The sequence below is a fragment of the Nyctibius grandis genome, chromosome 12, assembly GCF_013368605.1.
Source record: "Nyctibius grandis isolate bNycGra1 chromosome 12, bNycGra1.pri, whole genome shotgun sequence".
Classification (NCBI taxonomy): domain Eukaryota; kingdom Metazoa; phylum Chordata; class Aves; order Nyctibiiformes; family Nyctibiidae; genus Nyctibius; species Nyctibius grandis.
Genome location: NC_090669.1, coordinates 2,680,268 through 2,701,151, shown reverse-complemented (window position 1 = coordinate 2,701,151; position 20,884 = coordinate 2,680,268). Strand labels below are relative to the sequence as shown.

Below are 20,884 nucleotides of genomic sequence, written 5' to 3'. Positions count from 1 at the left end.
GGGTCAGCCCGGGGCGAGGTGCTGAGGTCCCAAAAGCCAGCCCTAGGGACACGCTGGGGCTGGGGAGCTGCTCCTGCTGCTGGAAGAGCCTTTGCTGGCCTTGAACAAGCAGAAAAATGCCTGTCAGCATCCTCGGGATGGGCACGGAAAAGGCAATTGCTTTCGGGGAGCAGGGCAAGAGCTGGGCTCTTGGAAGGATGCTCCATGGCCACGGGTTTGGGGCTGTCTGGGAAATCACTGGTCCTCAGAGGCCACCAGTCCCCAGAGGCCACCAGCCAGGCCACTTCCCAGCGTGGCTTATGGCCACAGAGTGGGGCCGTCCCCAGACCTGCCCCTCAGGCTGCGTGGGGGTGCCCAGGGGGGACTCCTCAGCCCCAGGGGATGCCCCAGCACCGGGATGCAGGACCATGCTTGGAGCATCCTTCCCAGCTCAGCATCCCTGGCCAGGGGGGCAGCGACTCCAGGTCTCACCCCCTCCTAAGCAGGGGATCCCACAGAACCACAACGAGCCTGGAAATGGTGATGAATGAACTTTACCGAGCCCAGCGCTCTCACCAGGGCAGGCTCTGCCCTCGCCAGTCCCAGAAGGTGCCGTTGCTGGTGGCCGAGAGCCGGGCCAGCAGCCGCAGGATGCCCCGCATGCTCTCCTCCACCGTCACCGGGCCCTGCTGCACTCAAGGGCATGGAGGGGAAAAAAAAATGAGCCAAAACCCTCTCCCAGCACCCCCAGCCCCAGCCCTGGGGTGCGGTGGGATGCCAGCGGGGTGGGGGAGGCTGGGGATGCTCTAGCAGCCGAGGGATGCAGCTTCGCACAAATTAATCATCCCTAATTAGGGCGCTCTAAGGATGGAGGGTAATTTTATGGGTCCTAATAAAAAAGTGACTCATTTGTTGCTGCCGTAAGCCAGCGTGGGGGGTAAGGCCCGCCCAGCTACGCTGCAGGGATCCCAGGTGATCCAGGGTGATCCCAGCCCTGGGGTACTGGGGAGGTGGCACCCTGGCTGCTGTCCTGCAGCTGGTGTTGAGCATGGGGCCGGGGTGCCCTCTGCTGACACGGGGTTGGGGTGGGATGTGGAATAAAAATTAGGGAGGAAAGTGGATGGTTTAGGGGGAGAGGCTGGAGTCCCTGGGAAGGGGTGTCCATGGGAAGGGGTGTCCTGGGAAGGGGTGTCCATGGGAAGGGGTGTCCCCTGGGAAGGGGTGTCCCCTGGGAAAGGGTGTCCATGGGAAGGGGTGTCCCTGGGAAGGGGTGTCCATGGGAAGGGGTGTCCCCTGGGAAAGGGTGTCCCCTGGGAAAGGGTGTCCATGGGAAGGGGTGTCCCTGGGAAGGGGTGTCCCCTGGAAGCGATGCCATCGGGACTTTGCCTGAGGCAGGGTGACCATACACCTCCGGTCACTCACCGTCCCCTGTCCCAAGGGAGGTGTCACACAACCGGGGTCCACTGACACGCAGAGGATCCCTCTGCCCCCGTACTCCAGGGCCAGGCACTTGGTGAGCATGTTCAGAGCAGCCTGAGGGGACAACCATTACCACCACCACCATCGTCACGGGGTGGCACTGCCATGGCCTGAGCTGGGGGGGACCTGCAGGAGGCGACCCCCCCCATTCCTCGCCGCTCTCCCAGTGGTGGTACCTTGCTGCAGCGGTAGCAGACGTCCTGCCTCTCCTGCCAAGCCTCCGCCGCCTCGATGGAGCCCAGGATGCTGGAGATGTTGACGATGGCGGCTCTGCTGCAGCTCATCCCGCGCTGCCCTTCGGCCTCAGCCGCCTTCATCAGCAGGGGCAGAAAGGCCTGGTGGGGAGTGGGGGGAACGGGTGCTTGGCCATCACCACCCTCTTCCTCCCTGCTCCCAGCTCTTGGGGCAAGGGGTGCCCGGGGGCTCACCTGGCTGGTCTGCAGGGGCCCGATGGTGTTGGTGGTGTAGACGAGGGTCATGTTCTCCGCCGTCTCGGTGGCCAGCGTGCTGCGGCGCGTGGTGCAGGCGTCGTTGATCAGGAGGTTGAGGCCGGCGCTTCCCACCTTCTCCTCCACCTTCCTGACCGCCGCCTTGATGCTGTTGGGGTCCGTCACGTCTGTAAGGGGGACAGGAGGGCTTGGGGACAGGCTGGTGGCCGAGTCCCAGGCTGGATGCTGTAGGACATGGTGGGAGGCAGCTCCTCATCACCGAGCATCCTCCTGGTGCCTGCAGTGACCTGGTTGGGCTGAGCCAAACCCAGGGACCCGCCTGCTTGGGTCCCGGAGCCACCCACGGATGCCACTAAATCCGGAGAGGCTTCGTCCCCACCCCGGCACCTACCTAGAGGCAAGACGACAACGTTGGGGCAACCCAAAGCCACCTCATTGACAGCCTACACAGAGAAAAGGGGGGGGTCAGGTGGGGGGGGGATGGCACGGGGGTGGCCCCGTGTGCCGTGGCAGGTTTCAACAAGCCCCAGTGGGAGAGATTTAGGGTGAGGTGCTGCTTCTCTACACCCGCCTGAGCCCTCGGGGGCTTCAAAGCCTCCAACAGTGACGTCCCTGGGGTGGGGGCTGCCAGCAACCCCCCCAGCACCCCCCGCCATGCACTTACCTATGCCAAGAAGGGCAAAAAAATGAAATATATAAAAATATACATATTTTTCCGTGCCATTTGTGGTGTGGTGATGGTCAGCCCCTCCAAACCCAGCTGGGGACTGTGGCACTCCCAGTCTCGCTGTTTCCCAACCCATCTTGGGGTGCCCCCCCCATTCCCCCCCCCGACGCCGGTGCCCTCCCTACCTTCCCCTGGGGGTCCAGACAAGCGGCGAAGAGGTGCCGGGGAGGGGTGGGTTGCTCCAGCAACCCCTTGAGCAGCCCCAGGCCGAGCCCCCCGTCGCAGCCCGTCAGCAGGACGCTGCCCGCGCCGAGCCCCTCCATCCTGAGCCCGCAGCCGGTTGTGCCGCCCCGGCCGGGTTTGGCAATGGGCTTCGTTAATTATTTTTGGGGAGGCGGCGACGCGGGTGCTGCCGGGATGGGTGGAGGTGGTGGGGCACCGCCTGCACCCCCCCTTTCCCAGGGACAAGGATGCTCTTCTGCATCCCGGTGCGGGGACACCCATCACCTTAACCATGTCTCACCCCACAGCACCCGCCTCCCCCAGCCATGGGCACCCCAAAGGGGTGATGGGACACCCATCACCCCCCCACATCCCCCCCCATTATTAGGGTGTCCCCCAGGGTCCCAGCACACCCTTAGGACCGCAGGCGAGGCTGTTAATTACAGTACAACCTTTATTAATACTGGAATCTTCACAGTGCATTCGTTACTTGTAGCAGTGACTATGGAAATCGGGGATGGGGAGGGGGGGAATTACCACCAAAAAAAAAGAAAAGAAAAATAAAATTAAAAGAAAAGAGGGGATGAATGAAAGAGAAAGAAACGTGGCGGAGGGACGGGGAGGGGAGAGCGGTGGCAGAGGCGGGAGCACGGGAGGGGGAAATAAATTAAAAAAAAAAAGGGACCAAGTTAACAACAGCACCAGAAAAGTTACTTCAGTCGAAAAACAGGTTGGGGGGTTGTTTTTTTTTCTCTTTTCCAAGGAATTTTTGTTTTCTGTACAAAAGAAGAGACCCCCCCTCCACCCCTCCCACCCCCCCCAAACCCAAACATTTGTCACTTGGCATCAGCGGTTCTGGGCAGGAGAAAAGGGTTGGGGGGGGGACACTAAGTCGTTATTCCTAAGGGGGTGTAAGGGGGGGCTGCGATGCGACAGCGGGGCGCGGGGGGCTATGTACAGCGGGGGGATGGGGGGGTTGTGCTTTCCTCCAGCCGCCAGCAGAAATCAGCTGCTTCGCTTTGGGTGGGGGGGGTCTGGGTGAAACAGCCCCCCCCTCGGACCCCAGTGAGACCCTGCACAGGGTGCTGAGGGAGAGGGAGGGGGTTTGGGGGGGGTCCCCAGTGATCCCTGGGGTGGGGGGGTAAAGAGGAGGTTCAGCATCCTCAGCTGCTGCGTCCATGTGTCCCCCCCAAGGTGGAGGGGGCTGTAGTGTCCCCCCCGCTGTCCCACCGCCCTCTCCCACGTGCCCCCACCCCCCAGCCCCCTCCCCGCTGCTCCTGACCCCTCAAAATGGGGCTGAGCCACGCTGGCCCCAAGCAGGCAGCTGGTGGGGGGGGGACACAGGGATGGGGACCCCCACCCACACTCCTGGTGCTGCTCCTGCTGTGGCACCGCTGGCACCGTCCCCTCCTACCGGGGCTGGGGACAGCTGCCTGCGCCTGGGGAGCAGGGAGAGAAAAGAGAGAGGGAAGAAGGAAAGAGAGAGGAGAAAGGGAAAAGAGAAAGAAAGAGAGGGGAAAAGGTAAAAAGAGAGAAAGAAGGAAAGGAGAAAAGGAGGAAAAAAGAAGAGGAGAAAAAGAGGAAAGGAAGAGGAAAAAGAAGAGGAAAAAATAGAAGAAAGAGAAAAAAAGAGGAAAAGAAGAGAAGAAAATAGAAAAAAGGAAAAGAGAAGAAAGAAGAAAAATGAGAAAAAGGAGAAAAAGGAGAAAAAAGAAAAGAAGAGGAAGAGAAGAAAAAAAAGAAGAAAAGAATAAGAGAAGAAAAAGAGAAGAATAAGAGAAAAGGAGATGAAGATAAAAAATAAAGAGAAAAGAAAAAAGATTAAAAGGAGAGAAGAAAAAGAGGAAAAGAAGAGGGGAAAAGAGAAGAAAAAGAGGAAAAGAAGAGAAGAAAGAAGAAAAAGAGAAGAAAAAGAAGAAAATGGAGAAAAAGAAAAAAGGAAAAGAGGAAAAGAACCGAAGAAAAAGAGAAGAATAAGAAGAAAATGGAGAAAAAGAAAAAAGGAAAAGAGGAAAAGAACCGAAGAAAAAGAGAAGAATAAGAAAAGAATAAGAGAAGAATAAGAGAACAGGAGAAAAGAGAAAAAATAAGAAAGAAAAAAGATTAAAAGAAAATGAGAAAAAGAGGCAGAGCCAAGGAGGAGCCGGAGGAGCAGAAAGCGGGGGGCAGCGAGGAGGGGAGGGGGCAGCGGGTGCCGGCGGGCCAGGGGGTCCCGCGGAGGCGCAGCGGGTGCCCCGGGGGGTCCGTGGGCCGCGGCGGGCCCGTCCCCGCTGGCCGGGGCGTCATCACGATATCCGCGGGGCCGACCTGTCGTTGGTGACGGTCCTGCGCAGGCGCACCCCGCGCCGGATGGCCACCAGCATGTCTTCGGCCGGGGGGTCCATGGAGGCCGCCGGGGGGGGCGCGGGGGTCTCCTCGCCGGGGCCGGGCCCTGCGAGGGCGGTGGGGAAGGGGAACTGGCCTTCTCCCAGCGCGTGGGCGCCGGCCACCAGCTCGCCGATCTTCTCCACCAAGCTGTGCCGGTTGGCGGCCAGCTGTTGGTCCTCCTCTTCCTCAGTGGAGAGGTGCTGGCCGGCGCCGGGGTAGACGGAGATCTCCATGGTGCCACCACCCCAGGCCGTGTTGGGAAGGCTCAGCCGCTTGGGCGAAGCTTTGGCAAAATCCAGAGGGTTCGGCGAGGCGTCGTCGGTGTAGAAGACGCACTCTTCGCTGCCCACCCGCGTGGGGCCGGCGTAGCCGGGGGAGTCGGGCACCGTGGGGGTCTTCACGGGGACAATGGGGGGTCGGATGGGGATGGGGCCGGCGTTGGAGAGGGTACGGCGGACTGAGGGCTTGGTGGAGGGCGTGCGGCGGATGGTGGCCACCCCCGGGGTGGTGCCGGCCGGTAGGTTGGTGCCGGTGGGCAGCCCGGCGGTGGAGGCAGGACGCTTGGTCTGGATCATCCGCCGGTAGTTCTGGGCGATGTTGCTGTTGCGCGGGATGGTGGAGGACTTGTCGAAGTCGCTCTGGGGGTCGCACTCCACGTCGCCGTTCACCGAGTAGCAGTCGTAGTCAGAGCCTGGTAAGGGGATGGCACGGTCAGCACAGCCGGGCGGGCGGCGGCTGGCCCAGCTGGCACTGCCAAGCCCAACCACCACAATGCAATCACAGCCAGCCCCAACCAACGCCATTGCAGCGCGACCAAACTCAACCACCACCACTGCAACACAATCCTGACCGGCCTCAACCATTGCTGGCACAACATGCTCACCATCAAGCCCAACCATCACCATCACAAGGCAACCACAAGCAAACCCAACCATCACCATCTCAAGGCAACCACAAACAAGCCTGACCATTGCCATCGCAAGGCAACCACAGACAAACCCAACCATGACCACTGGAAAGCAACCACAGCCACCCCGGTCATAGCGTTGTGATCACAACCAAACACAACTGTCAACATCACAACCAGGTCCTGCCGTTGCTGTCACAACATGGTCACAACCCAACTCAGCCATGACCATCAGAACTGGCCTCAACCATTGCTACCACACAGTCATAGTCAAACCCAACCATCACCACCACCCCAACCACCACTGTCACGTGACCATAGCCAAACTCCACCATCACGTGCTCACAGCGGCTCAGCCATCACCATGCCAACACAATCACAGCACAACGTGACTGTCCCTGTGGTTACTTGATCTCCAGCTGCCACCTCCACTGCCGTTACCCACCATCTGCCACCATCTCCGCCTGTACCCAACCGCTGCGCACAAACACGTCACCACAAACCATCACCAACCACGCGCGGGGTGATGCTGCCTGTCACTGCACTGCCTGGCACAACGGTAGCCATCAAGACCCAACTGACACCCCACTAACCAGGAAACCCCATGGTTACTGCGTGGCATGCCGCACACCGAACCCCCAACACACACGAGATCTTCACCCCACCACCCCCCATGTGATGCGACCACAGCCCGATGCTGCGACACCCAGCGCATGCAGACGTGCCCCAGGACCACCAAAGCCTCTGCTGTCCCCTCCCACCCTCCGGGTGACATTTCGGGTGGCCCCAGACACCCCTCACCGCCACGGTGTAGGTACCTTGGGAAGGAATGGTGTCCTCGGAGCAGGAGGGGGTGGTGGTCTGTGTGCTGTAGCCACTGGAGTACTGCAGCGAGTCCCGGCTGCTCTTCTGGTGCTCCAGGCTCAGCCCTCGGGTCAAGACCATGGCCAGGTCGCTGGCGGCGGGGGACACCTCCTCCCCATGCTGCGGGGACAAGGGGGCACCATCAGCACCCTGGTTCCTCTCCTAGGAGCCCCCTACAAGCCCACCACCCCTGTGCTTGCCCCAGCGGAGCCGGTACCTTGGCAGCGATCGTGGCCGGTGACATTCGGGGCCTGGGAGCATCCTCGCCGCCGATGGCCGGGTACCCGGTGGCGGGTGAGCCCAGCTCGGCTTCCCGCAGGTGCTCCACGCGGTCCTTGCGCCGCTGCAGGGTGGGGACCACCGGCTGGTCGTAGGGGCTGGCCTTGGACCAGTCCTGCAATGGGCAAGGCGTGGGGTGACACCGGGGCAGGTAACGATGTCCCCCTCAAGCCACGGGTGCTGCCCGGGCTCCTCTGCCCCACGGCGGGGTGGGATGGGGGGATCTGGGGCTGAACCCCATGAGGTGTGTGGGGACCCACGTGTGAAACGCAGCCCCAGTGGGGTGGGGGACAGCGCCGGGGAGGGGAGCAGGGACTAACCGAGGTGGGGGAGCTGCACTCGCTGACCGACTGGCACGTTTCGGAGGCCTCCGAGGACGCCGAGCTGGAGGACTTCTGCTGAGCCGGGAGCCAGAGCAGGGAGAAGAGGTGGTCAGCAAGCACAGCCGGGACCCCGCACTACGGCAGCACCCCCGGCTGGGTGATGCTCAGCCCCAACCCTTCCCCTGGGTCACCCCAAACCCTTGCCCTGCTTGCCCCAAGCCCCGTGGAGCCAACAGCCATTTTTGGGGGAGTAGGGACAGTGCCCACGGCCACAGCGTTGGGGTCCCTGGGGGCTCTTGTCACCGTGGCACAGCCACCACGAGGGATCGGCAGCTCCCGGGGTGGGGGGGGGGGTCCCAGAGCATCCTCAGCACCGGGGAGGGTGCGGGGCAAAGGGGGAGCTTTGCTCTGTGCTGGGTGACTGGTACAAACTGGGTGTTATGGAGCTGGGGTGACTGGGCAACACCATGTTCCCCTGGCACAGGGGGGGATACCTGTGCCCTATCCCCGCCGGGGGGCACAGATGGGGCTTTGCTGCACCGTGGCATCGAGCAGGGCTGGCATCCTCCCAGTATTCCCAATATTTCTCTCCCACGATGCCAGCGCAGCTGGAAACACACCCAAGGTCCCATCGCCTCCGCACTGGACCCTTGTGTTGCACCCATTCTACAGAAGGGTAAACTGAGGCACTGGGTGGGGGGGCAGCAGCGCTGACCCCCTCCGTACCTGGCTGGTGATGTCCGAGGGCATGGGGGAAGGCGGTTTGGAGTACGCGGCGTCCTGGGAGATGAAGCCGGAGTCGTGGGAGGAGACGCTGGAGAGGCGGGTGGCGGCGGCGGGGGGCTGCGCCAGGCTGCGGTAGCGATAGGTGGAGCTGGGTGAGCAGGTCTGAGCCCCGCCGGGCCACGCCGGGCCACCCTTGGCACTGCTAACGCTGCTGGGGGGGCGCGGGGAGGACGAAGGAAGGAAAAGAGAGTTTGAGATGGATGGTCGGAGGTGGTGGGGTCCCTCCCAGGCTGCGAGCCCAGCACCCTGCCCCACAGCCCCACCTGGGGAAACTGAGGCACATGGTCCCTTTCCCTTCTGGGGTGGCAGGGGACAGGCTGGGGAACGTGGCAAAGGTGACACGTTTGCCCCCAGACCCGCCCCCTGCACAGTTCACATCATCCCCAACACCCGGAGGACGGGGCACGTGCCAGGCACCCATCCTGCCCCATAGGTCCCCCAGTGTGCCAAGACCAGTTCCTCCACATTACTGGGGCCCAGTTGGCCATATGGACACGTGGAGGTGGATGTGCCCCTCATGAGCATCTCCAAGCATCATTAGCTTAACGAATCATTAGGCTAATGAAGGGGGCTGGATCAGGCGTGGAGCCCACCCCGCCGTACCTGCACATGCTGGACTTGCGGGAGCTGGAGCTGCTGGGCGAGGACGGGGGGGGTCTGGTAGGACCAGCTGTAGTCTGAGCCCTTCAGGTCCTTGATCACCTGCAGGAAGGATCGGGTTTAAGCCCCCCCACAAAGAAAGTGTGTCCCCTCCCCCATCCCCACCCCGGTCCCCCCTGCTGACCTGCTCGCTGGCGGGGGGCAGCTTGTGGGGCTCGGCGGTGAGCACCACCAGGTCCTCGATGATGCCCTGCAAGTGGGTGATCTCTCCCAGCATGGTGAGCTCCCCGTTCTGCGGCCAGACAACGGAGGGGTTGGGGGAGCATCAGCACCCATGGGGTAGCAGTAACCCCCCCCCGTCCAAGCCCCCCCTGGCGCTCACCACCACGGGCTGCAGGAAGGTGATGAAGGTGCAGAAGCGCCCGCGCTCCTCGATGAGGGCCCTGCGCACCGCCTGCTTCTCCGTCTCCTCCAGCAGCAGGTACATGTCGTTGACGTCCTGCAGCGCGTTGTCCAGCTGGGGCTGCAGGTCCCCTTTCCCTGCGACACGGTGGGGGGGTACTGTCAGCACTGGGGCTCCCCCGACACCCCCCCACCCTTCACCTGCTGGGGGGGGGGCGGGGGGGGGTCCCATGGCCAAGCCAAGGCCACCCCCAGGCTGGGAGACATCACCCCATCCTCACATCCCAGTGGGTGCCATGGGGTCCCCCCGCCATGTCCATATCCCAGGAGGGTCCAGGAGCACCCTCACGCCATGGCAGCCCCCAGGGTGGGGGGGGGGCTCCTGTGCCACCCCATCCCCATCCCTGGTGCTTGGGACCAGGGGACCCACTGGGGTGCCACCATGGGGGGGGGGCTGGCATCGCTCCGGGATGCGGGGTGCAAGGTAAGCTAAAAGCAGGGTGAGGGGGGGAGCAGCTGGATGGACGGACGGACAGAGAGATGGATGGAGGCCCCGGGGGGTGACAGGGGGGTGGGAGCAGATGAGGAAGCAGAGATGGGGAGGCTCGGGGGGGGGGGGGCAGTGGTTCACTTACCCAGTAGCTCTACAGGAAGGATGTGGAGGGGAGAAGAGAGAAGGAGACAGAGAAAACGTGTGAAAAGAGGCCGAGGGCCGGGGGGACACGCGCCCCCCCCTCCCCACCACCCCCCGGGGCCGTGCTGGCACCCCCTTTCTGTGGGGGCATCCCCCCGCCCAGTGCCCACCATCCCCGGGAGGTGCCCCAGGTGGGATGCCCACCTTGGCTGGTGGGGCTGGCGGGGGTACCCCCCACCCAGGAGCCCCCCCTCACCTTTACGAGCCTTCTTCTGGAGCTTGAGGGTGTCGGAGGATTTTTTCTTGATCTCGTGGCGGGCTCGCTTGTACTCTGGGGGGGACAGAGGTGCTGTCAGAGGGGACCCCCCGCCCGCCGTGCAGCCCCCCCACCCCAGCACGGATCCGGCCCGCCCCCCCCCATACCCTTCGCGTGGTCCTTGTCCAGCTGGTTGGCAGTTTTCTTCCAGTCCTCGATCCTGTCCTGCAAAGGGGTTATCAGGCTCTCCATGAGGGCGCTGGAGCAGGGAGAGAGAGCGTGGGAAAGCGCCGGAGCTGGGGGTGGCCTGTGTCCCCCTCCCCAGCCTGAGCCCAGCATCTCCTTGTCCAGAGAGGGAGGGCTGAGCCCGGCCAACTCGTGACACCCATGGCCCGGCCACGCTTACTTGGTGAACTGCCGGAGCTTGGCCTCGATGCTGCGGTGCCGCATGCACATGCGGGTCAGCGCGGAGCCGATGTCCCTTGTGGCACCTGGGGTGGGGTGGGAAAAACACCGCTGAGGAGGGGCACGGGACACCCTTCCACACCAGTCCCAGCCCAGTTTATATACTGGGATCAGGCTGGCTTGCAGCAGGGATGACCAGTGCTGGGATGTCCTGGGCTTTGGGGTGCTGGGATGCCCTGGGCTTTGGGGACACTTTGGGGTCTGGGACGCCCTGGGCTTTGGGGACACTTTGGGGACACTTTGGGGTCTGGGACACCCTGGGCTTTGGGGACACTTTGGGGACATTTCGGGGTGCTGGGATGCACTGGGCTTTGGGGACACTTTGGGGACACTTTGGGGTCTGGGACGCCCTGGGCTTTGGGGACACTTTGGGGACACTTCAGGGTGCTGGGATGTGCTGGGCTTTGGGGACACTTTGGGTCGGGGCTGACTTGCTTTTTTCCCCTGATAAACCCCCTCAATAAATCAGTCAACACCCACTAACAAACACAGCCCTAACTAACCCTTCCTGCCGCTTTCAAATGAAAACCTGCTCCTGGTTTTCCCCAGTTTTTCTCAAATTTGGCACTGGGGAGGGGGTCGGGGAGGGGGTCAGGGAGGGGCCGAGGTGCGGCGCCGCCGGCCAGGCACGGACCGAGGAACCGGCAGGTTGGGAGCAAACGGCTCCAGGACCCACGTCCCTCCCGGCTCAGTGCCGGGGTCCCTCATCTCCAAGCATGGATCCCGAGAGTACAGAAATGGATCAGAGCTCCCTGGGGGGGTTATTTGTCACCAGCTGAAAGCAGGAGCGTCCCTGTTTCGGTGAGCCCAGCGTTAACTCTGAAGCCTAAGGACGGCCACACGGTGGCAGCGCTGCCGGCACATCCCCGGCACAGCAGCATCCAAACCCCTGGGTGCCGCCTAGGGAGGGATAATCTGCCTTTCTCTCCCCAAAAAAAAGCCTCCAGAGGCAGCTCCCACCCAACCCAGGAGCTTTGGGGAGCCCACGGGCCGAGGGCCTTTTCCTCCCGCGCCGGGGTGTTCTCCTAATCCCGCTCCTAATGCTCTTATCCCGGCTCCTGCTGCTCCTAATCCGATCCCCCACGTGCTGCGTTCGAGGCCGCCAGCCGGCCCCCACCCAGTGCCCTGCCTCAGTTTCCCCACGCCGCCGCTCTACCTCCCACCACCCCCCAGATAAAAGCAGGGATGTCCCCAAGGTGCCACCACCTGGCGCAGCACTACAGGGTGGCCCCCGTGATGCTGACTCCCATGGTGCTGGTCACCAGCTGTCCCCAGCATCCCCCCTGTGCCTGGGGGGGGGCTAGGAGAGCCCTAATCCCCCCACCCTGGTGCAGTGGGCCAGTGGGTTTGGAGGCAAAGCTGATCCTGGCTCAAGCTGCTGCCTCCTCCTCCTCCTCCTCCTCCTTCCCGGCAGCTCCAGATGGCCTGGATGCCGCCAGTCTGCAAACCAGCCTGGGACCATCTGCTTGGCAGAAGCCGAGCGGTGGGAAGCGGCTCCTCAGTGCCAGTGGGTCCGGGGGTCCGGCCCCCCCCGCACCCCATGGCTGGGGGACCCCCACCTGCAGCCTCAGCTCTTCCATCACCTCTCTGGCGGGTCGGGGTTTGTCCCCAGAGCAGTCGAGCGTGGGCTCCTGCATCTTCTCCCTCCATCTAATCCCCCCTCTCCGGAGCCCCCCTGGAGCAGCCAGGCCCCCCAGGTGGGTGCAGGGGACAAGGGGCACCGGGAGGGTGGCTCAGCCCCACATCTGGGTGCAGCCCAGGGGGGCAGAGATGGGTGCAGGGGACCATGGCGCGGGGCTGCATTGTCCCAAATATCTCCACAAGCAAACGCCCACCAGAAGATGCCAGCTAAGCACCCATGGGTGGGGAGGAGCAGCACCCACCCCACCCGCTCCCCAGCCTCAGCTGCACCCCATCTTTCCAACCCTGTGTCCCAGGGGATGCTCCACCTCGGGGTGGGGTCAGGCTGGACGTGGCCCCATGGATGGTGGAGCTTCTGCTTGAAGCCCACCCGAGCCACATGGGCAGGGGACACCCCATGGGGGCCACTCGACCTCCTGCATGGCCCTGCCCAGGGACACCCCGTGGGGGCCACCCATCCCCTTGCTCATCCATGCCCAGGGACACCCCATGGGGGCCACCCATCCCCCTGCACGGCCAAGCCCAGGGACACCCCATGGGGGCCACCCATCCCCCTGCACGGCCAAGCCCAGGGACACCCCATGGGGGCCACCCATCCCCCTGCACGGCCATGCCTGGTGACACCCCGTGGGGGCCACCTGTCCCCATGCCCAGGGACTCCCACCCCTGCGCGGGGAGGACCCTACCTCGGGTGTTGGTGGCCATGTCGGCCACTTTCTGGAAGGCATCCAGGAAGGCGACTGCGGCCAGCACCGTGGTCCTGGGGCGGAGAGATGGAGGGGGGGAGCTCAGCGGGCACCGGGCACCCCGGGATGTGCCTGCGGGGAGGAGGGGGGTCCCCTGTGTCCCCCCCACCCCAGGGCCACTCACCTGAGCTGGGAGTGCAGCTTGGTGGCCTTCGAGTTGAAATCCTCCCAGATGGGGTAGGAGCTCTGCAAGGAGGGAAGGGGACAGTGAGAGCCGGAGCCCCTCGCCCCCCTGCACCCCCTCCCCGGGCACGGCAAACCCCTCCTTCACCACCCCTGGGAGATGGGGCAGCTTGGTGGCCGTGCCTGGCTAGCTGTGGCTTCTCCGCTGGCTAGTAAAGGCTGAGCACAACCCTTGGCCCTTCCTGGGTTTGCCCCTTCCCAGTCTGGCCACACAACCTGGTAGACCTCGGGGTTTCGGGGAGATCTTCCCCAAAGCTGCGATGGCCAAAGCCACCACGGTGGAGGGCTCCAGCCCCAGGCCCCGGCTCCCCCAAGGCTCCGAGGGCATGAGGTGAGGGCTGGGGGGACCCTGAGTGAGGCATTTGTGTGGGGACAGGGACAGGTCACAGGTGCTGGGGAGGCCACCCCAGTGCCATCCTGGTGAGGACACCCCAGTGCCATCCTGGCCAGGCCATTCTGATGCCATCCCAGCAAGACCAGTCCCAGTGCCCTCTTGGTGAGGCCATCCCAGTGCTGTCTCGGTGCCACCGTCCTAATGAGGCCATCCTAGTGCCGTCCCAGTGAGGCCAGTCCCAGCAAGACCAGTCCCAGCAGCGTCTTGGAGATGCCAGTCCCAGTAAGACCATCCTGGTGCCATCCCGGCGAGGCCAGTCCCAGTAACGCCAGCTCCAGTGCCACCCCAGCAAGGTGGTCCTGCGCCAGTCCTGGTGCCATACCAGCAAGACTAATCCTGGTGTCACCAGACGGCAAGGCCATCCCAGTGCCACCATCCCAACCAGTCAGTGTTGTCCTGATGAGGTTAATCCTGGCGCTGTCTCGGTGAGACCATCCCAGCGCCAGCCTGGCACGGCCAGTCCCGGTGCCACCATCCTGGCAAGACTATCCAGGTGCCACCATCCTGGTGAGGCCATCCCGCTGCCGCCATCCCAGAGAGGCTGGTCCCAGTGCCACCATCCCAGCAAGGCCAGTCCTGGTGCCACCACCCCGGTGATGCCATGCTGGTGCTGTCATCCTGGCGAGGTCAGTCCCGGTGCTATCATCCCAGTGCCACCATCCTGGTGCCATCACCATCCGATGGCAGTGCCGGGGGCTTGCAAACCCCCCCTGGGATGGTCACCAGGCCAGGACAGGGGCACCAGAGCTGGCTTTGCAGGACGTGGGTCACCGCACATGCCCGTGAGCCTGGCTTGGTGGCACCTCTGGGGACAAGGGGGCACGGGACCAGCCCAGCGTTGTTTTTTTGGGGACCACGAAAGCCCTGATTGCCTCCTGGGTCAGCAGAGAAGGGGTCTGAGGATGCCACTTCATGAGTCCCCGGGCAGGGCCACCATCCCAGGGCCATACCCCAGGGCCACCGTCCCAGGGCCACCTCCCCCCAGCCACCCTGGGAAGGGCGAGCGGAGGCTCCCCCCCAAACAAGGGGGCAAGTCACGATGCGATGCCGGGAGGGAGGAGGATGGGGATGAGGACAACGGGGACAAGGACATGCCAAGGTCACCCAGGGATGCCGAGCACGCTGGAAGAGAGGCGACAGGAATGAAGCTGGCTTGGGGGACACCACCGGCTCGGGGACTGCCCTGAGCCCTCCCCTGGGGAGGCCAAGGGGTGCTGAAAAGCCACCCGGCACCGAAATAAGGTCCCTTTGCCCCGCGCCCATCGAACACCTTCTGCCATGGGGATGGGGGACTATTTTTCCCCGTCCCCCAGCGCCTGTGCCAGGACACCCACGTGCCTGGGAGCTGGGGACGGGGACAGGGACGATGCGCCTTAGGGGCGGCGCAGGGTACGAGCCGAGCGCCACGGGGCTTTTCTCTTCGTTTTCATTATTTTTTTCTCACCTTTCCCACCTACAAACGGCACAAAAACGTCTCCAGGATGGTTTCCTCGGGCACACCAGCGCGTGATGCCACGGTGAGGGGCTCCTGGCCCAGCCACATCCCTATGCAGGGTGGCTGGGCACAACCACGCTGGTACCAGCCAGGGAGGTGACAGCTCCGGGCTGGCTCGTCCCCTCCACAGCCTCAGTAGGGGAAAATGGGGAAACTGAGGCACGGGGCTGCCCCCCCACCTCCACCCTGGGGATGTGGGGCTCAGCGGGGCTGGGGTGACGGTGTCCTGGCGGGGGGGGGCTGATCACCCTGTCACCCTTCCCTGCCATCCCTGGGGACAGCCAGGATTTCCCCCCAGCCCCGAGCCGGAGTCCGGCCCCACAGAGCCACTGCCACCCCCGAAGGGGTTAATCTCCTCCTCAGCAAGGCTTTTATTTATTTCTTTTTTTTTTTATCCCCCCCCTCCCCTGCTTTGGCAATGACAGCATTGTCTGGGCTGCAGCAAGAAGAGAGGAAGAGGAGGAGGAGGAAGAGAGCTTTTGCCTCCCCAAAATGACTGGGGCTAAACCCCCCCCCAACGCCGGGGCCGGCAACGGGAATTTCGAGCCCCCCCGAGATGAAGAAACCCGGCTGGTCCCCTCCTCCCCCTCAGCCCCCAGGCAAAAATGCCCCCCCGGATTTTTTTTAATTATTTTTTTGGAAATAAACCCAAAAAAAGGCTTTTTTTTTTAAACATCCTGCTCCCAGGGAGGGTGGAGGCGACGTCCCCTCCCCGCGCTGGGAAATGGCACCCAGGAGCCAGGGGACCTTTTTTGTTCCACTGGGGCAAAGCCAAGTGGGGCCGGCAGAAATCCCAGCCGGGGGGATGAGGCGATGCCCCAACGGGCAGCGATGCCCCATGGGGGGCCAGCGGTGTCCGACGTGGGGCAGCGATGCCTGGTCTGTGACACCCAACACAGGGCTGCTGCACCCGGTCACGGGTACGGGGCAGATATGGGGCTGCGATACCCAGTGTGGGGTCTGATGCCCAGTATGGGGCTGATGTGGGGGTCCTGCACCCAGTGCCAGGCTCCGATGTGAGATCCCGATGCCCAGTATGGGGCTAATGTGGGGCTCCAGCACCCAGTGCTGTGCGCCAATGCCCAGTATGGGGCTGATGTGGGGCTCCTGCACCCAGTGCCGGGCTCCGATGCCCAGTATGGGGCTGATGTGGGGCTCCTGCACCCAGTGCCGGGCCCCGATGCCCAGTATGGGGCTGATGTGGGGCTCCTGCACCCAGTGCCGGGCTCTGATGCCCAGTATGGGGCTGATGTGGGGCTCTGGCACCCAGTGCCGGGCTCCGATGTGGGGCCCCGATGCCCAGTATGGGGCTGATGCAGGGCTCCAGCACCCAGTGCCAGGCTCTGATGCCCGATGCGGGGCTCCGACACCCGGCCCGGGGCCGCGATCCCCGCTCGGGGCCGGCCTGCGGAGCCCCGGTACCCGCGGCGGAGCGCGATGCGGTGCCCGGTGGCGGCGGGGGGGGGATGTCGCAGCGCTGTCACGACAGCAGAACGGGGCGCGGGGGGGGGGGGGTCCCTACCTTCATGTCGTTGATGATGGCTTGGAAGAGGCCGCCGAGGGCTCCGCACTCCTTCTCGGCCGTCTCCATCGCGGCGCTGCGGCAGCCCGGGGCGGGCGGCGCCGCCGGGGGCCGGGGGAGGCCGCGGCGGGCCGGGCTCAGCGGCGGCGGCGGCGGCGGGGGGCGGGCGGCGCCCGGGCGGCGGCGGCGGCGGCGGCGGGGCGGGGGGGCGGCGGGGGGGAGCGGGCGGGGCATCGCCCCCCACCTCCTTCCTTCCCCCGGGGGCTGCGCGGAGCTGCCGCCCCCCTGGGGGTCACCCCGCTGGCGGCGGGGCGGAGCGGGGTGCGGAGCGCGGTGCGGAGCGGGGCGGGATCTGCGCGGCACATGCGCCGCCCGCCGCGGGACCGGGGCGGGGGAAGGCGGAGGGAGGGGGGGGGGCTGGGAATGGGGCGGGGGGATGCTCGGGGGAAGCCCGAGGGGGGCAGGAGGATGATGGCGGGGTGACCCCCAGCACCAGCCCCCGGGGCCGGGGATGCTCCGGGTGATGCTGGGAGGGGGTCGGGGGGGCAGCACCGGGAGCCCCGAGGGCTGCTTGGACTGGGGAGGGGGGTCAGCTCCGCTGGTCCTGAGCAGCGATGTGCGGGCAGCACCGGGGGGGGTTGCTCAGAGTGGGGGGAAGCTGCCGGGGTGATCCGAGTGCCAGCCCCCGGGATGTCGGGGCTGGGGCTGGGGGATGCTCTGGGTGATGCCGGTGAGGGGTCGGGGGGCAGCACCGGGAGCCCCGAGGGCTGCTTGGGGGTGCTGGGACCGGGGGGGGGCAGCGCCGCTGGTCCTGGTGCAGTGATGTGTGGGCAGCACTGGGGGTTGCTCAGAGGGGGGAAGCCCGAGGGATGCTCGGGGGGGAGCCCTGTGGTGCGTTCAGGGATGCTGGGCCTGGGGTCAGCAGCAGGATCGCTATGGGGTGCTCAGGGGCAGCCCCCCCAGATCCCTGGAGGTGCTGGGGTGGGGGGGGGGCTGCTGCCTCCAGGCCAGGGCTCTGTTCAGCCTCTCTCCAAGGGCTGTTTGACCCCCTCCGCCTGCCTTACCTGGGGCAGGCGCACGCCTGGCTGTGCTGTGGGCAGCCCCCGTGGCGCAGGCTGAAGTTTAACACCCTCCAGGGTGGTTATATATGGCAGCTCTGAAATGTCTCAGGGCACCCGATTACCCGAGAGCCGTAGGAAACGCGCAGCCTGCGAGCAGACGAGCCCTTCCCCGTAGCCACCCCAAGGCCGCCCGGGATCTCGGGGGGGGGGCCAGGCTGAGCCCTGATGCACCTCGCTGCACCTCACGGTGAAATGATGCTCAGCCTGGGTGAGGGGCTCAGCCTGACCCCCCCCATTTCCCCTCCTGCCAGAAAACAGCCCCGATGCCCCACCGGTGCTGCCCCGGTGGCACCGCGCTGCTCTGGCCGGTGCTGGTCAAGAGCCACCCATAAGGAAACGATTACGGCTCGGTGCTCCGGCAGCCACCTGGAATTTCTCCCCATAAACCCTGTCCCTCGGCGTGGAAAGAGGCCGCTCAGCAGCGGTGAGCCCGGCAGGAGCCATGGGCACAGCCCTGGCTCCAGCAGCAGCCCTGGCCCACGCCGGCGATGTCCCCGCAGGGGTTGGGGACAGGCAACAGGGACCCCCCCGGGGCACCCCAAGCGGTCCGTGGGCTGGGGAAGCCACCGCTCGCCCATCCTGAAGGGTTGGCTGTTAAAATTAACCCGCCGTGACCGGGTTTGGAAAGCCCTTTCCCGGGAATGACAGGAATGTCTTTATCCCGGCCAAAGCAGCGCCGGTGCGGGGCTGTTCGGGGGAACCCGCTGCCAGAGCCCGGCTCTGCTGTAAACAGCCCAGGAGCCATAAAAACTCCACAAATTCCTTCAACCCCACCTTCTCCCCAGGATCAGGTGCTGGGGATGCGACCCCCCAAACCAGCACGGTGATGGGGCGAAGGCAGCGCTGGCGGCTGCTCGGGGCCAGGAAAATGCCCGTCACCGCGCTGCGGTTTCGTGACAGTGGCCTGGAAGAATTTCGGCAATGGGTGTTTTTTTTTTTTTTGTCCTTCTGGAGAAGAGGAGCAGGCGGAGAAGCCCTGCTTGCTGCTGAGCCAACGTGGCAGGGCTGGGCCAGCCCCGGGCTTCGGGGTCGAGCGAGGTGCCCCATGCCCTCCCCTGCCCTCGCCCCGTTTCTGGCTCCCCTTGGGGCTGGATCCATGAGGACGGGGAGCCCAGCTACCAGGAACAGCCCTGCTCTGCGTCGCTCGTTTATTTTATCATGGGGGAGCTTAACGTAGGAACAAAGAATCGAGTGCGGGGCGGGGTGTGCTGGAGGTCCCCGCCACCCCGCCGCGTCCCTGGGCTGGCAGTTAAGGCTGTGCCACCACCCGTGCCAAGAGCTGGGGGTTCGGGGAGGGTGCGTGGAGGGGACCGAGTGCCACGCACAGGAGTGTGAGTCCCCGGGGTGAGATGCCACCAGCCGCGGAGCCGCAGGGTGGGAGCCGGGGTGGCGAGAGGTGGCCAGCGGCCCCCGCGTGCTCGTTGCCCAGGGCGGGAGGCCAGGGCTTGCTCCCGTCTTCCCGTCCAGCCCGGTCTGGCTGGCAGGAGGCTGGGCGCTCAGCTGACAGTCACGGGGAAGGCATTAGCAAAGCAAAGGGGAGTTTCCTCACCCTATTGCGAGAGACGAGGCGCTTTCCCCTGGCCCTTTCCTCCTGCAACCCTTCCCCACGTCCCCGCATCGCCCACGGGAGAAGCCTGGGGGGGGTCCCCATCACCTGCACACACACAGCGGGGAGCAAAACCCCCATCTCCCTCTGCCACCAAACCCACCGCGTCCTCCATTGGCCACCAACCGCTGTCCCCATCCCCTGGTCCGTGTCCCTTGGTCCCTGCCCCAGCAACCGCGTGGGGGATGCTCAGAGGACCACTCGCCGGTCCAGCTGCTCTGCCCGCCCGGCTCGCTGATGCCGCGCTTCCAGGTGCTTGTTTTGGACCTTCTCGAAGTGTTGCAGCAGCTCCGTGTAGTCGATGGTGGAGGATGTCGCTCTCTTGAAGCCAGCGCTGGGTTTGGTGCTGTCCCTACAGGGAGAGAGCGGAGAGTGAGGGCAGGAACGGGGCAGATGCCCACATCCCGGGCATCCATCACAGGCAGCACCAAGTACTCCATAAAACACCCCCAAACCCCTATTTCCCACCCCAAATGCATGAAACGGAGCCCTGGGACAGGATAAAGGGGACAAGGCTCATCTGTCTCATCACCCTGGCCCCCCACAGAGGAGGTTTAACCCCTCCAACATGGATGCTCCTCGTTATCCCAACCCATTCCAGCCAAAAGCAGTGAGACCATGTGGAAAGGATGCCAACGCCACGTGCCTCAGTTTCCCTGCTTGGTTTTACAAGCAAGTGGAAAATATCTGTGTCCTTTGGGCTGGTGGCAGAGGGGACAGCCCCAGGGGATGAGCACCCGCGGCCGGAGCCCCGAGGAGCCCACAAACGGGGCGCCCCGTTTGTGGGCTCCTCGGGGCTCCGGCCGCGGGTGCTCATCCCTGAGAGCTGTCCCCATGCAAGATGGGAACCCAGGGGAGGGGGCAGCTGGGGGCTGGCCTGTTATGAAAGCGGGCTCGGGTGTTTGAAGGAATGTAGGTCAGAATTAATCAGACTCTCAGGGCCGTCTGACAGCTCGAAAAAAAAAAATCCTGTTGTCGAGGCCAAAGGAGGGAGGAAAAAAAAAAAGGAGGACGGAAACACATGCAGCCCCCCCCCCCCCATGTTAAAATCAGTGCTGGGTTGTGGGTCCGAGCCCAGCGCTGGAAGCCACGTGGGATAAAAGCAGTTAAAAGCCAAAGAGCGATGGTGGTGGTGGGGGGGTTAATTCAGCACCCTGCCCATCTTGGGAGCTCTTTTTGTTCCTAAAGCTTTGCAAAGGTCGCCCCAGCTTTCTGATGGACCCCTCCTGCTCGTTAGCTGGCGATTAGCCGATGTCTAACGAGGCAGGTGGGCAGCACCCCTGGGATTTGGGATGATCCCCAAGGAGATGCTGCCATCCCGCATCACTCGTGGCTCCCCAAAGCCAGGCTGGGGCTGGAGCAGCCAGCCCAGGGGTGAACCGGTCCTTCTGGGTGCCGTGAAGGCTGGTTGAGTTTGGGGTGGGGGGAGACCCTTTAGGATCCCCCCCGGCTGCCGGTGTCTCTCTCTCTTTCCATAAACCTCCTTCCCGGCTCTGC

General features: G+C 64.3%; 3 protein-coding genes across 3 annotated transcripts in view; all 3 read right to left on the bottom strand.

The window, feature by feature from the left end:
• Positions 1 to 551: 551 nt before the first annotated feature.
• LOC137669414 (C-signal-like) lies at positions 552 to 2,897 on the bottom strand. Its single transcript, XM_068411502.1, has 6 exons — positions 2,760 to 2,897; positions 2,299 to 2,350; positions 1,887 to 2,074; positions 1,635 to 1,793; positions 1,402 to 1,512; positions 552 to 665 (listed from the first exon to the last, which is right to left on the bottom strand). Exons 1-6 carry the CDS (start codon positions 2,895 to 2,897, stop codon positions 552 to 554), a joined length of 762 nt encoding a protein of 253 aa, XP_068267603.1.
• Positions 2,898 to 4,821: 1,924 nt separating this feature from the next.
• On the bottom strand, positions 4,822 to 16,755 carry MTSS2 (MTSS I-BAR domain containing 2). The gene is given in 15 exon segments (XM_068411164.1): positions 4,822 to 5,854; positions 6,889 to 7,054; positions 7,152 to 7,328; positions 7,534 to 7,608; positions 8,263 to 8,473; positions 8,926 to 8,975; positions 8,977 to 9,024; positions 9,107 to 9,214; positions 9,305 to 9,462; positions 10,215 to 10,289; positions 10,382 to 10,473; positions 10,621 to 10,705; positions 13,007 to 13,080; positions 13,191 to 13,252; positions 16,661 to 16,755. Coding segments are annotated over 15 exon segments (2,223 nt in total). The 5' UTR covers positions 16,730 to 16,755; the 3' UTR covers positions 4,822 to 5,081.
• Positions 16,756 to 18,915: 2,160 nt separating this feature from the next.
• Positions 18,916 to 20,884, bottom strand: part of VAC14 (VAC14 component of PIKFYVE complex) — a 63,255-nt gene continuing 61,286 nt past the window's right edge. The window contains exon 19 of the mRNA XM_068411191.1: positions 18,916 to 19,739. Coding sequence (XP_068267292.1) covers positions 19,577 to 19,739 — 163 coding nt within the window. The 3' untranslated portion in view covers positions 18,916 to 19,576. The remainder of the gene's footprint in view (positions 19,740 to 20,884) is intronic.